Consider the following 14,636-nt stretch of genomic DNA (forward strand, 5'->3'; position numbering starts at 1 on the left):
ACTTGGATGCTTTCAGAGTAAAGAACATTGCACATGCAAATATGAGCCAAGGGTTTGTTTTCTAGAAGCTCCAGGTGCAAGTAAAGACAATTATCTGGAGCTGATTTTCTCTGACAGCCTAGTTATGTGGGGACATTTGCTGTCACTTCAACCTATGGCTCTAAAGCTTCCGTCATTTCCAAGACAGCAGATGATTTCCTGCCCACTGTAGTGTCTGATGCAAGGGGCATGGAGACCATCCTCCTGGGTTTGCCTTCAGTTTTCTTCAAGGTTATCCCTTGGTGGGAAGATGCACCTCTAAGATGCCTCCTTAATCAGTTCCAATCATGGAGGCTCTTGTGTGAATAGAGACCTCTCCCTTTGCTGTCACTTTAGGTCCCCAAACCTTTTTCTGGCCCAGTGAGACTACACTCTTCCAATCCTAATTTGTCAACATTGGACATGGGCGAAGAGAAGTCTTACTCGGATGGTTCTGAAGCCTCATCCGAGTTCTCCAAGATGCAGGAGGACCTGTGCCATGTCGCCCACAAAGGTAAATGAGTTTTCCTTCTTCCTAACATTTGATGGAGACGTCTGTCAACACAGAACTACGGTTATCATCTTTAAGGGAATAATAGATAGTTTATTTTGTAGCCAATTCTGAGTGACCATGGCTCAGGAGCACAGATCTAGGTGACCCCAAACTCCCTATTCCAAAGTGGAAGCAGTTTCATGAGGTTGTCTAGTTGTACAGAATCAAGGCACAGTTAAACTACATCAGAGGATACACCAGAGAGGTGGTAACAGAGAGATGGGGGAAGCTTTTCCATCGGCTCAAGATGCTCTCTGATGACATTCTTAGCTTGTGGGTTCATGGAAACTTGTGGTCTTTTAAGTTAATTAATTCTAAAAGGTTTTTTTGTTTGTTTGTTGTTTTTTAGTCTGTTAGTAACAAGATGTTATCTGATACAAAGGTTGGCAAGAAATGTTTAGGAGGTTTAGAGTCATTCCATGTCAGGGCACTATGCCTCTGGACCCACCGGCTCCAGTCTCCCCACTTAGGGCGTTTCTGACCAGCCTGTCCGTCTCTGCAGACACAGCTTCCCCTCGGGAGTTCTCGTTCACATGTCCCGTGCATGATTGAACCTGGGGCATCCTTACAGAAGCTGTCTCTGTTGGTTCGTTTCCTGCTCCGATAAGACTTTTCAGAAGCCTCGTTTTGATTTGTTTCTTCAGTAGTGTAGATCTTGTTGCAAAGATATTATTTATGACCTCTTGGAAGAGACAGTGAGGGTTTGGGATCTAGCTGGCAGAACCCAAGGATCCAGCCAGCTGAAAATGGAGAATGTTTTTAAAGGTCGCATCTGTCTTGAACATAGACTTGTGTCCTTGTCGTTACCCCCTAAACAAAATACGACAGCCTTAATTGTATTCTGGGTCTTACATGTACAGGTGTTTAAGCGTCTAAGGATGGGCTAGCATGTATTAGAGAATATGACATGGTAGGCCTGCCATACTTTACAGTCAAGCATACATGTGCTGGTAGTGGAATATCAATTGGTACTTTGGGGATTAATATGGCTTTTAATCAACCTATTTTCAATCTCTACTGAGCAATTCCTCTTTGAAGAATCCATTTGTAAGAATTAACATGTATCTATGTGAAGATATCTACTCTGGCATTCTCCCTCATAGCAAAACATAGAAATATGTCTTGGACATTGTTGGCCAGGACAGAAATGCAAATGGTGCTGCCCCAAGGCCTCCCTGCACACTGTTTGAAGGGAAGGAAGTCTCTCGATGGAGTTATGACTCTTTCTCATCCATGACTGGTGACCATGGAAGATGGTGCTGCATTCTGGAAAGTACCCTAGCAGTGCTGTATATCAACACACATATCTTGCATAAAACCCGACACCAGTGCTCCTGAGTATTTAACCCAGAGAAGTGAAAGCAATTATGGGGGAACAACTGGGCTGTGGCTCAGTGGTAGAGCCTCTGTGTTAGCTCCACAAAAGCAAATATTATGAGCAGATTTATTTGTATTGGCCAATTACTAGAAGCAACTCAATGAACAATTAAATAAAGGTGGTGTCCATGCATCCGAATACTAGTCAGCAATAAGTGAAACAAACCATTGATATCTACAGCTACCTGGAGAGAGTTCGAGGACATTAGCGGAAAGAAAGTAGCTGATTTCTACGACCTCTGTGGCTTCACTTTGTAAATGCCATAAAGTGAAAGGAGACATTAGTAGATGCAGAGTTTAGGAACAGGGTGGGGGATGAGTAGCATGGATGTAATTATAAAGGGACCTTCGTGGTGATGGGAAGTTCTGCATTCGACCGAGGCCGTGAATATAGGACTTTGCCAATGTGATAAGATCACATTGACCTATAGCCGTACAGGTATGTACAGCTGAGTGCATGTAAGAATGAAGAAATCTGAGCACATTCCATTACCCTCACCTCCCTGTCCTGGGGTTATATAGTACTGTGGTTAGTACGTAGAATGTTACCATGGGGAGGAACTGGGTACAGGGCACAGGGACTTCTGTACTGCGTGCCAAGTTCTTCAAGTCCATAACAAGTTCAAAGTAAAAATTTCAAGTAAACATGAGTGCGACTGCATATGGCCCTGTGGATAGAGTGCCTGGCTGGAAATAACCTGCGTGTCCGACAAGGGAGGACTGGACTTTTTAGTACGGTGTATCATATAGGGGATTATTTAGCATAATAATAGCACCTCACACTGAGCACCGAGGTGTCCTGTCAGGTGTTTGCCGAGTGCTTTAGATGCACGATTTTGTTTCACTCTGGCAGAAACTTGGGTGGGGAGAAAAGTCTTCGCTGCCTGCGTGGAAACCAGAGGCTAGCAAAGTTGCCCAAGGGTCACATGCCAAGAAACCTGAAGCTGAATTACAGCCTGGTCCAGGCCAGGGTGCACTCCTTGTCTGTACAGATGGGAGGCCAAATGTTAGAAAAGTCTCCAATATCTAGTTACAAAGTTATAGGCTCGGTGTCATTTGTTTAGAAATAATAGATGTATTCCTGGCATATGGAAGTATACTAAATGTCCAGGATGTATGGAGCATTATTTTAGTGGCAGAAACTGAAGTTCTCAGTGCTTGCGGCTCCCCTCTGCTAATGTTTCTCTTCAGCATTCACATTGTGACTATTATTGTTACAGTGAGAGCTGATTAAAACATTTCAAGTAGCGTTGCCACTAGCGCTTCCTCTCCTTGCCCCAGACTTCTTCCACTTCATATTATTGATTCCTGCAGAAAAAAAAAAAAAAAAAAAAATATATATATATATATATATATATATATATATATATATATATATATTCTTTCTCTCTCCTGACAAATCTAAAATTCATTTGGTTATGAGATTGCTTATAAGGCCACCACGTCATGCTTGTGACAGGCTTCTTGCGCAGAACCCTTTGCTAGCCACCACATGCACCCCTTGGTGGCCAGCAGGACTGTAGTCCCATGTTTGTGAGAGCTGAGGCGTTGCTGTGCTGTTCCTTCCCAGCTCTTCAGGTGCCTCATGGGCATTCTTTAGAAGGTCCTTGCAATGAGGACATTTTAGCATTTGTGGGAGGAGACATCTTTAAAACTCTGTGACCTTTTAATGACACAAACTGCCTGTTTCAAGCTGAGGAGATGGTGCCCTTCTCCCATGGGGATATCTGGGTTTTCCCTACACTGTTGAAGCAGCTTGCTAGCAGGGTAGAGGCTGCCATCCATTCTGAGTGTGTCCATTGATCCTGGTTCCCTGCCGTAGTCTCCTCCTCCCAGCAGGTCTGGAGTACCCTCCCCACCACCTGCTGTGCTCTGGGGTCTTTGTGAAGCCATCAGGCTGCAGAGTTGTCCCTTATACGACTGAGGTCAAGGTTTGTGCTGCTGGAAAAGACCAGGCGCCACAGCCAGAGTGCCTTGGGTTTATAGGAGCCTAGACAGCTCTTCTCCCTCCCCAGGGCTTTCGATTCTATTTGCATATGTTCAGCTCCCCCTCTCAGCTCTCCTGCACCCCTAGAGGGGCCTCGTGGAAGAAAGCCCATGCACACACAGGTTTGCCTTGAGTCCTAGCGCCTTGTGTCCTCTCATATATCTGTCCGTTCAGACTCAGCCGTGGTGGCCTTTCTCCCCGTGTGAGTCTTGACTAGGTACAGATACTGTCTATTGTCCTGCGACTGCATGGGGGGGAAGGGGGTCTCTTGACTCTTATTTTGAAGCAGCTGAACTAAAGCCAAGTATTGCACTGATGTCACATAACCTGTGTGCCATTAAACACAGCAGAAAACATCTGAATTATGCTTTTGTAGAGCACATGATAGGCAGCCAGCAGAGACCCATCCCCATTGTATAAGTTCTTCTGTACATTTATTTTTAGATGTGCATTGGACTGCTCTTCGTGGTTCCTATTTCTGGCTTTGTGTATGTCAACACTCGTGTAAGCAAGTGGAATGGAATGCACCGACCCTTAAGGTCACAGTTTTTGCTGCTTGTATTGGCTTTAACATTTCCCCAAATGTATTTTATGGGATTCTTATTTCAGAGGATGGGTAAAAGTCAAAGCGAATTTTGTTATTAAAAAACCTGGAAAATGCTGCTCCCGTGGCTGCTTTGTTTTACATGTGGAAATGCAGGTAGGGAAATCCACAGAAAGGGCTGCAGCAAGGAAACCAGTCAGTTTTTTTAAGTTTTGATTTTCAGTGTTATTTGTGACATTCCCCGTTGACCCATGACCGTCTGGCAGACAGGCAGGTGTGGCACTGGAGCAGTACCTAAGAGCTTAACATCTTATCTACAATCACCAGGCAACAGAGAGTGTGCTTGGCCACGCCCCAGGACAGGCCACGCCTCATCCAACAAGGTCACGCCTCCTAGTCTTTCCTAACAAACCCCCAACTGGGAAGCAAGCTTTCAAATATATGAGCCATTCTCATTCAAACCACCACAGAAGGAGACATCTGTCTTCTGGCTCAGAAGAGAAGCAGACGTCCTGGAGTCCTATGGATGAGAGAATTCTCACTTACAGATGTGAAAACCCAAATGAGAACAAAGGCAATCTTGAATTCCTTTGTGTTCAGAGTGTTTTCTAGTGTTATATCGGAACTGAATGGTCACTTTCTGAACTGTTTTGAGCCATGAAGCCTTGAAGGAAAAGCCGGATATGTCACGTTGGTGCCAACCATCTTCATGACCTGAGGGAAGGGCGGTCTGTGCATTGTTCACAATTAGAATTCACTGTTTGTTGAGCAATTGGATTCACCTAGATGCTCAGTAAAAAGTAGCATCATTTAGCAAGATTCACTAATGTATCTAAATCAGTTCAAATGGAATACTGATTAGAAAATATTTTACGTGGTGTGGGCACCACGTAAGAGTTGAAACTTAGAAGAGACAGATTAAAAAGATCATTAAACCATCCCAGATAGTTTAGGAATGTTACTCATTTGAGGGTAATTCACATGGTTCCCATTAAAGGGAGGAAAGCGCTGGAAGGATGGCTCAGTAGTGACCAGCATGCTTACTGCACAAACATAAGGATCATGTGCAGATCCCAGCACCACAGAGACGCTGGGCATAATCTCAAGTAACCCCAGCACAAAGGCGGGCAGAGACAGGAGGCCGGCAGAGACAGGGGGCGGGCAGAGACGGGGGGGGGGGCAGGCAGAGACAGGGGGCGGGCAGAGACATGAGGCTGTCTGGATTTGCTGGCCTTCAACCTAGTGTAAAAGTCCCCAACAGACAGAATAAAACCAGACTCCAGGCTCATTGAGAGACTGCCTTTGTGTCCCCACCCCTGTCCCCAAAAAAGCAAGGCAGAAAAGGATGTTTCCCTGAGCATGCATGTGCGCTCTCACTCTTTCTCTTGCAGACACACACACACACACACACACAACTATATATATACATACATGCGCAAAAATGCAGAAAGGAGAAATGGAGTCCTACCGCATTGGGTCCTGTGTTCTCATGTGCTTTCTTGTTGTTTCCGTAAAGCACAGTGAGATGCCAGCCTTTCCCGCATATTCCGTTGTTTAGCTTTGGACACTGATGGTTCCGCCAAAGTTTAAACCCCCACTAAGCCTCAGGGACGGAGCTGGATTTGCATTTGCCTTACTACACACTTTATCCCCGCTGTACCACATGGTGCCGTTGATAACTATGCTCTCTGCTAAGGAGGGAGCACGGGGAGAATGAGCACTCTAGTTCATGATCCACTATGGCTTCCCAGTCCCAAGCTCTCAGAGCCTCTCCAACAACCTGATGTAGTAACAGGATCCTGAAGTGAAGGGAAGGGGAGGGGAAGAGTCAACTGAGCAAAACCTACAGTGTCCGCTCTGCAGCCTTCCAATATATGTCTTTTCCACAAAGACAAGCTGGGGTCTGGAGAGATGACTTAGTGGTTAAGAGCACTGCCTGCTCTTCCAAATTTCAATTCCCAGCCATCACATGGTGTCTTACAACCATCTGTAATGAGATCTGGTGCCCTCTTGAAAAAGAGACTTGGAAGACTTTCTCATTAACTTAGACCACGAAACTCAATATGGACAAGTTCAACAGAACCGCCATATATGGGCTGCCCATGCAGGCTTCAGCATTGCCAGGGTATAAACTTCATTCATTTTTAATTTCATGAAGTCAAGCAGCTGTGTTGGACAATGTAAAGTGATTGAAGCAAACATTGCGTGGCCCCAGCAGGTCTCAGAGCACTGTGACCTCCTCAGGAGGCAGGTGGAGCTTGAGTAGCGTGGGCTAAGGACCATTTGGTAAGGGTATGGGGCCTGGAGAGGGTGGGTCATACTCTGGGGTGGGTGGCTTGGATAATTTTTGAGGGTCTCTGTAGCTCTGTGCACCTTGGTCTTCTTTGTTTGTGATAACGTATCCACAGGTGCAATACACTCACTTAGATACCTTTTCAAAGCTTTTCAGTCTCTAATATGTTTAGGATGGCGTTAGAAAATAAGAAGACACCCCTGACACAGGAAATGCCCTGGTGAGTCAGAGTCACTGTCTTAGTCCCAGTTTCTGTTGCTGCAGTGAAGCACCATGACCAAAGAGGGGTTGGGGAGGAAAGGGTTTGTTTGGCTCACACTTCCACAGCACGGTTCATCACTAAAGGAAGTCAGGACAGGGACTCAAACAGGGCAGGAACCTGGAGGCAGGAGCTGACACAGAGGCCATGGAGAGATGCTGCTTACTGGCTTCCTCATCATGGCTTGTTCAGCCTGCTTTCTTATAGAACCCAAGACCACCAGCCCAGGGTTGGCCCCACCCACAATGGGCTCTCCCATCAATCACTAATTAAGAAAATGCCATACAGCTGGATCTTATGGAGGCGTTTCCTCAACTGAGGTTCCCTGCTTTCAGATAACGCTAGTTTGTGTCAGGTTGACATAGACTAGCAAGCACAGTTTCTAGCGATGTAATTATGATCTCCTGGGAGCAGAATCTAGTCACTGCTCCGAGTCATGAATCGGCCAAAAGTGACCACTTTGATATCCTTTGGCTGGGTCTAAGGCCATTTAAGAAATTTAACACACACTTGCCTCCTGTCTTGGTTCCTCCGAGTCCCGAAGATCTCGGAGTCTCTTCCTGTGCCATCTGTCGCCATCCGGGCCCGCGGAGCCCATTGCAGTTTTAGAAGATGGCGAAATTCATGACTCCTGTGATCCAGGACAACCCCTCGGGCTGGGGTCCCTGTGCCGTTCCTGAGCAGTTTTGGGATATGCCCTACCAGCCGTTCAGCAAAGGAGATCGGCGGCTGGGGAAGGTTGCCGACTGGACAGGGGCCACATACCAGGACAAGAGGTATACAAACAAGTACTCCTCTCAGTTTGGTGGGGGAAGTCAGTATGCATATTTCCATGAGGAGGACGAGACAAGCTTCCAGCTGGTGGACATGGCACGCACACAGAAGACTGCCTACCAACGGAACCAGATGCGATTTGCACAGCGGAACCTCCGCAGAGACAAAGACCGCCGGAACATGGTACAGTTCAATCTACAGACACTGCTCAAGAGTGCCAAGCAGAAAGAGAGAGAACGAATTCGCTTGCAGAAAAAAATTCCAGAAGCAATTTGGAGTGCGGCAGAAGTGGGACCAGAAGTCACAGAAACCCCGAGACTCTTCGGTTGAGGTTCGCAGTGACTGGGAGGTGAAAGAGGAGATGGACTTCCCTCAGCTGATGAAGATGCGCTACTTGGAAGTGTCCGAGCCTCAAGACATAGAGTGCTGTGGCGCGCTGGAGTACTATGACAAAGCCTTTGACCGCATCACCACGCTGAGTGAGAAGCCTCTGCGGAGCATCAAGCGCATCTTCCACACCGTCACCACCACAGACGACCCTGTCATCCGGAAGCTGGCAAAAACGCAGGGCAATGTGTTTGCCACTGACACCATCCTGGCCACACTGATGAGCTGCACCCGCTCTGTGTACTCTTGGGACATTGTTGTGCAGAGAGTTGGGTCTAAACTCTTCTTTGACAAGAGGGACAACTCTGATTTCGACCTCCTGACTGTGAGTGAGACAGCCAATGAAACCCCCTCAAGATGAAGGCAATTCCTTCAACTCACCCCGCAACCTGGCCATGGAGGCCACCTACATCAGCCACAACTTCTCCCAGCAATGCCTGAGAATGGGGAGAGAAAGATACAATTTCCCCAACCCAAACCCATTTGTGGAGGACGACATGGATAAGAATGAGATCGCCTCCGTTGCTTACCGTTACTGCAGGTGGGAAGCTTGGAGAGGACATCGACCTTATCGTCCGCTCTGAACACGATGGCGTCATGACTGGAGCCAATGGGGAAGTGTCCTTCATCAACATCAAGACGCTCAGTGAGTGGGACTCCAGGCACTGTAATGGCGTTGACTGGCGGCAGAAGTTGGACTCTCAGCACGGAGCTGTCATCGCCACCGAGCTGAAGAACAACAGTTACAAGTTGGCCCGCAGGACCTGCTGTGCTCTGCTGGCGGATCTGAGTACTTGAAGCTCGGGTATGTGTCCCGGTACCATGTAAAAGACTCCTTGCGCCATGTCATCCTGGGCACCCAGCAATTTAAGCCCAATGAGTTTGCCAGCCAGATCAACCTGAGCGTAGAAAACGCCTGGGGCATACTACGCTGCGTCATTGACATCTGCATGAAGCTAGAGGAGGGCAAATACCTCATCCTCAAGGACCCCAACAAGCAGGTCATCTGAGTCTACAGCTTGCCTGATGGCACCTTCAGCTCCGAGGAGGACGAAGAGGATGAAGAAGAGGAAGAGGAGGAGGAAGAAAAGGAAGAAACTTAAATGAGTCGTCTTGGTGCCCGTGTGTGTTCCACCCAGCTGGGCAGCGTGTCTGTGGTTCCTGCTCTCTGAGGCAGATAGAATAAAGAATAAATGTTTGGTTTCTTTCAAAAAAAAAAAAGAAAGAAAGAAATTTAACACACTGATAGTCTCAGTATTTGGGAGCCTGAGGCAGGAGGAATGCACATTTGAGGCCAATTCAGGCTACATAGTGAGGCCCTGTTTCAAAACACACACACACACACACACACATACACAGACCACACCACACATGAATTTAGGTGACATGGTTTATGATCCTCTTTTTAGATAATTGAGGAAGAGTTTTTTAATATATGTGTGTGTGTTTGTGTGTGTGTGTGTATATAGATAGATAGATAGATAGATAGATAGATAGATAGATAGATAGATAATGAAATGACTGTATGGGTTTCTTTTTGCTTATGCCCACTGTAGTCTTAGCTATATGCTCCTTTTCCTGAAGATAAGGGAGCTAGCAACTGAACCTAGAGCTTTGCTCTTGCTGGCCAAACCCTCTATTTGTGAGCGCTGTTGTCAGCCTTCCCGACTGTACACTCTGCAACAGACTGTGCCCATTCTGTCCTTCAGGAATTGTCGAGTCTGGTGGAAAGTCCCCCTGGCAGCCAGACATTGAAAGGCAGAACAGTTGACCTGGGAAAACAGAGCCAGCCAGGTGCATGCCCATGGTATTTGGAGGAATTATGTATCCATGGAGAGGAAGGACCCCCAGGGACCCAGCAGGACAGCTGTGGGTATCCTGGGGAGCTGAGGGGAGACGTCTAACCAGGCATAGATGCAGTGAGGTCCCTTGTGGCCTGCTGTCCTCCTCCCAAGGCTGCTGCACTCTGGCTCAGCAAGCTCTGGCCAGGCCTCATTCATATACACTCTGCCGTATATGCATTTATTTATAGCTGTCATCCCGATAAGAGCTGAGTACCCATCACCCCTCCTGCCCAGACTCTAAGAGCATAGGCATCACTTTCACTCTCGTGCATCTCTCTCGTCATCGTGACTGTTATCCTTCTGGTAGCATCCATTATGTATTGCATTTGTGCATTAGGTTCAGGACATTGCCTGCATTGTCTTACTTAATCCTTATCACAAGCTATAAAGTAAAAGCTAGCAGTATCTCCATTTAGGGTTCAGGCACATCAGATACTTTCCCAAGGTCATAGAATGACTAAGTAATCAGCCCCTCCCTTCTGGTTATAGAAGCCATGCACCATAGCTTGTAAGTTTGTGTGGGGCGAGTGAGGAGGGGAGGAGAGAGAGAGAAAGAGAGAGAGCGCAATTTGCTTGTTTGCATTAGGATATTATGAGGATTCTCTGGCTCTCTCTCACTAAGTGCGCCAGGCAGCCAGCAGCAGCATATAGAAACAACAAACTGTCTTCCTTCTTGCTGGTAAATGAAGGAAGCAAGTCGGTAGTGAGCATTTAGTTTCTGCTATTCAATAGGCCATTCTTGGATAACAGTACCTCGGGAAAGGCAAACCTGTGAAATTTAATAAAATATCAGGTCACTGGAGGAGTCTGTCTCAGTCCCTGCCTTCTTGCCCTTCTGTGACAAGCTGTAATGGAAGCAAATGGAAAGATAATACCTAGTGTGGTCTCTGTGATCCGTACTTTAGGCAGTCGTTTCCTTATCCTCGGGGAGTCACTCGTTCTCTATGTGATCAGAGCCTAATAGATATTTGTCATACCTGTTCCTGTGTTTTTTTAAATCTGTGTGTGTGTACTGTGCACATGCACGTGTGTATATACATGTGTGTGCATGTCTGTGTAAGTGTGCATGTTTGCGTGTATTAATTTGTTCATGTGCATACTTAGGGTGTGTGTGTGTGTCTGCAAGTGTGCATTTATGCATGTGTATGTATGACAACCTTTGGTGATGGGTCACACCTCTACTGTTCGAAACAGGCTTTCTTTGCTGTCTCCTGCTATGTATGCCAGTCTGTCTGACTTCTGGGGATACTCCTATTCCCACCTCCTCACTGTTGGATTACAGAGTGCAGTGCTGCACCCAGCTTTCCAAGAGTTCTAGGGATTCTAGCTCAGGTCCTCATGCTTGCACGGCCATCCCCACGGCTCCCAGCTTCTTTTGGGAGCTCCAGCTTGGGCATTTAAGTGATTACTGGTTCTGGGGTCTCACTGAACTTGAAAGCTCCCAAAGTGAGCAGAGTGGCTGAACGCCAAAATTAGAAGTGGGGGAATTCCAGGGCAACCAGAAGACACTAGGAAGAAACAGGGGTGACATCTCATTTTAAAATCGTTTTGACCTCACAGAAAATCTGCAAGGGTAGAACAAAGAAACTCTAAACTCCGCCCAGATTGTCCATCCGTTCTTTTCTTTTCTTTTTTGCAGTTTTCTACAGTTATTTATCCCCGGTTCTTTCTATACACACGATTTTATTTTGCTGAAATTTTTGAGACTAGGATTCCTGAATCATTATGCCCTTCTTCGAGGCTTTATACTTTCTATACCGGGCAAAATGTAGTTTTCTAACTCAGGGCATGACACTGGGAAATGACACTTTGGTCTCCCATTCACGGTGTCAACTTCTGAAAAACGTCTTTTAATGTTGTTCTCCTGTGGGGCACACGATCTGGCCCATGTGCACACATTGTCTTCAGCACAGTTGGTTGAGGTCAATTTTGTATAAAGTTGCTACCTCGATGCCTTTGAAGGGTTCAAACTAGTTTTTAGAAACAGGATGTTCAGGTGTCTGTGGTTCCCTCATGGTCAAACCCAGATTACCCATCCCTGACTGCCCTTCAGAATAGTGTGACTTTCCCAAGGCATCGTAGACAGAGGTACCCAGCGTTCACCTGGCTCTCACTGATAGTTGATTCTGGCCACTGGCTGAGTTGTAGACTCGTTTTTTCTGATGTAGTGATAGCACATTTTCCCTATAGCCAGCGAGCCTTGTTCTTTAAGGACATGAAACTGAACGCTGGTGGCTTTAAACCTGTAGTCATAAAATCATGGTGTGCCTTAGCAGGCACAGGCCTGGAGATTGACAGTGTATATAAATGTTAATGGATAATATTTTTCCTAGTAGTTTTCAGTACACAGCAAAACTGAGTCACACAGAATCCCCATGCGTCCCTTGCCACCTACATAGGCCCCTCCAACTCTCAGCATCCCACACAGGATTAGAGAAGGTTAACGCTAAAGAACCTGTATTGGTACATGTTGTCACTGGACCTTGTCATTTCCATTTGGTTCATTCCCACACATTCAGTGTGTTTTTCAAAATCAATGTAGAATGTGTATTTACCGAACTTAGAATACTTTGCTAAAATCTTGTGTAAGAAGTACACTCTTCTGCATTTTGTTGTTAATTATGCCTTTTCCTTGTTCCTTCTTGTAATGATTATATCTTTATAGTTTACTTCGCTTTAAGGTCAGCATTTAATAGCATATCGGCGGAGAGAGAGAAGCTGAAACAGCTGGAGCTGGACGCCTCCTCCTCGCCCTCCGCTCAGGTCGTCGGGCTGAAGCACGCGCTGTCATCCGTAAGTGGTGTGTGTGTCTCTGTTTCATAGACACCTGCAAGTGTCTTACGACTTATGTGTGCTCTCCGTTTCCATGGATACAATGAAAATTGATGATTTCTCAGGGTCTAGTTGGATCTCAGGGAGAAAAGCAAACAAATGATCCAAGTTACATCCAAACCTTTCTTGGTCCAGACTTAAGTTTTCAGAATAAACCCAAACCATAGCAGCTAGGATTTTCCTAAATGTTTGAGTCTCTGAGTTTGTTTTCTTTAAATTTATCTGAATTTTTCTGTTCCTATCAAACTTTTAGTGTGTGTCTGTGTGGAAGTCTTGCAGACATTTGTTGGCTAATGCTACAAAGTTTGACATTTGGAAGGTTTTACTCCGAGGCATCGTAAGTTTAGATCAACTTAACAAATAACGTGTGCAGCAAGAAATTTCCAATTTACACATTTTCTGTCTCCACTGCAAAGTGCTGATCCTACTTAATGCTCTTCCAAATATGTGAGTGATATTTGATTTGAGTAATCAGACAAAATCTTCCACTTTTCCTCTCACGGACACAGCCATGAGTCATATGAGGGGACTGTCAGGCGGTCACTGCAGCTTCAAACAGAACAGCCACTGTCATGGCCTCAGATGAGTTTCCGCAAGCCATTGTCACTCATTATTTTCTCAGCTTCCCTTTGCTGCTCAGAATCGCTGGGCTCCGTTGATACCATGCTGTGTCCTGTGCCACCGCAGCAGCTGAAGGTGTCTGGTGACACCTTAGCCCTGCTCTCTGTCAAGAAGCCAGAGAACCTTTGCAACTGCATACGTATTTGCTCTTCTGTCTTTACCTGCGCTTTGGAATTCCTGCTCTAAGAAGAGAAAGAATGTGTGTGCACGTGGAATTACTGTCTGAAGCGCCACTGACTTGTATTTTGGGTCAGGTGGGAGGGATGAATTTTCGGATCATGTGACCAGAAGCCAACATAAGCGCTGAGGGGGGAAGGTCCACTTATGGTTTCTGTTTGTCATGCTACTAAGGATAATAATGCTGGTAATGTACAGTTAATTAATTAGCACTACAACATAATGTTAATCAGGGACCCTTGATGAATAGCACACAGTGACTGCTACAGATGCTCAGATACTTCCATTCGGTGGCAATTCCGACAATGCTATCTTTGGTTTATTTTGTCTTATTTTTTTAAGACAGGATCTCATATAGCCCAGGTTAGGCCTCAGGTAATCATGTAGTCCTGTCTCTACCTCCCATGTGCTTGAATTATAGTCATGTGCCCAACTATGCTATTTTTGACAGAAACATTTTAAAATAATATTGGCCCACTCCATATGGAGAGTCTCCATCTTTAAATTTTATCTATCTATCTGTCTATTGGTTTTTCGGGACAGAGTTTCTCTGTGTATCAGCCATGGCTGTCATGGAACTCTCTCTGTAGTCCAGGTTAGCCTTGAACTCATAGAGATCCACCTGCCTCTGCCTTCCGAGTGCTGGGATTTAAGGCACAAGCCACCATGCCTGGCTTTCAGGTCCCCTTCTTAAGGTCATAGAGAAAGAGACATCTTTTGGACCTTGAGGAGCAGCTGGTGCAGCTGGGGTGGTACTTTGGTTCTTCCACTCTTCCTTTGATTTATTTCTTGCTGGTCCACATATTCTCATTGTTCCCATCAGAGGGGCTCTAAGTGCTTTTAGAAGGTTCCTCTGATGCGGGGGTCCCTAAAGTCCTTGCCATGGTCCTCCTCTCCCTTCCTCTTCTCACAGAGGTTCAGCCTCCTTGCTAATCTGCTTGGCTGCACTTACTAGGCTACGGTTTCCAGG

General features: G+C 46.1%; 1 protein-coding gene and 1 pseudogene across 5 annotated transcripts in view; both read left to right on the forward strand.

Moving 5' to 3' along the window:
• Osbpl3 (oxysterol binding protein like 3) overlaps positions 1 to 14,636 on the forward strand; it is a 176,727-nt gene that overhangs the window by 116,776 nt on the left and 45,315 nt on the right. For all 5 annotated transcript variants that reach the window (XM_057766014.1, XM_057766005.1, XM_057766032.1 and 2 more), the window contains 2 exons: positions 376 to 532; positions 12,702 to 12,829. In XM_057766014.1, the coding sequence (XP_057621997.1) occupies positions 376 to 532; positions 12,702 to 12,829 (285 nt within the window). The remainder of the gene's footprint in view (positions 1 to 375; positions 533 to 12,701; positions 12,830 to 14,636) is intronic.
• On the forward strand, positions 7,545 to 9,379 carry LOC130872190 (eukaryotic translation initiation factor 3 subunit D-like; annotated as a pseudogene).

Source organism: Chionomys nivalis, chromosome 1 (genome assembly GCF_950005125.1).
Source record: "Chionomys nivalis chromosome 1, mChiNiv1.1, whole genome shotgun sequence".
Lineage (NCBI taxonomy): Eukaryota > Metazoa > Chordata > Mammalia > Rodentia > Cricetidae > Chionomys > Chionomys nivalis.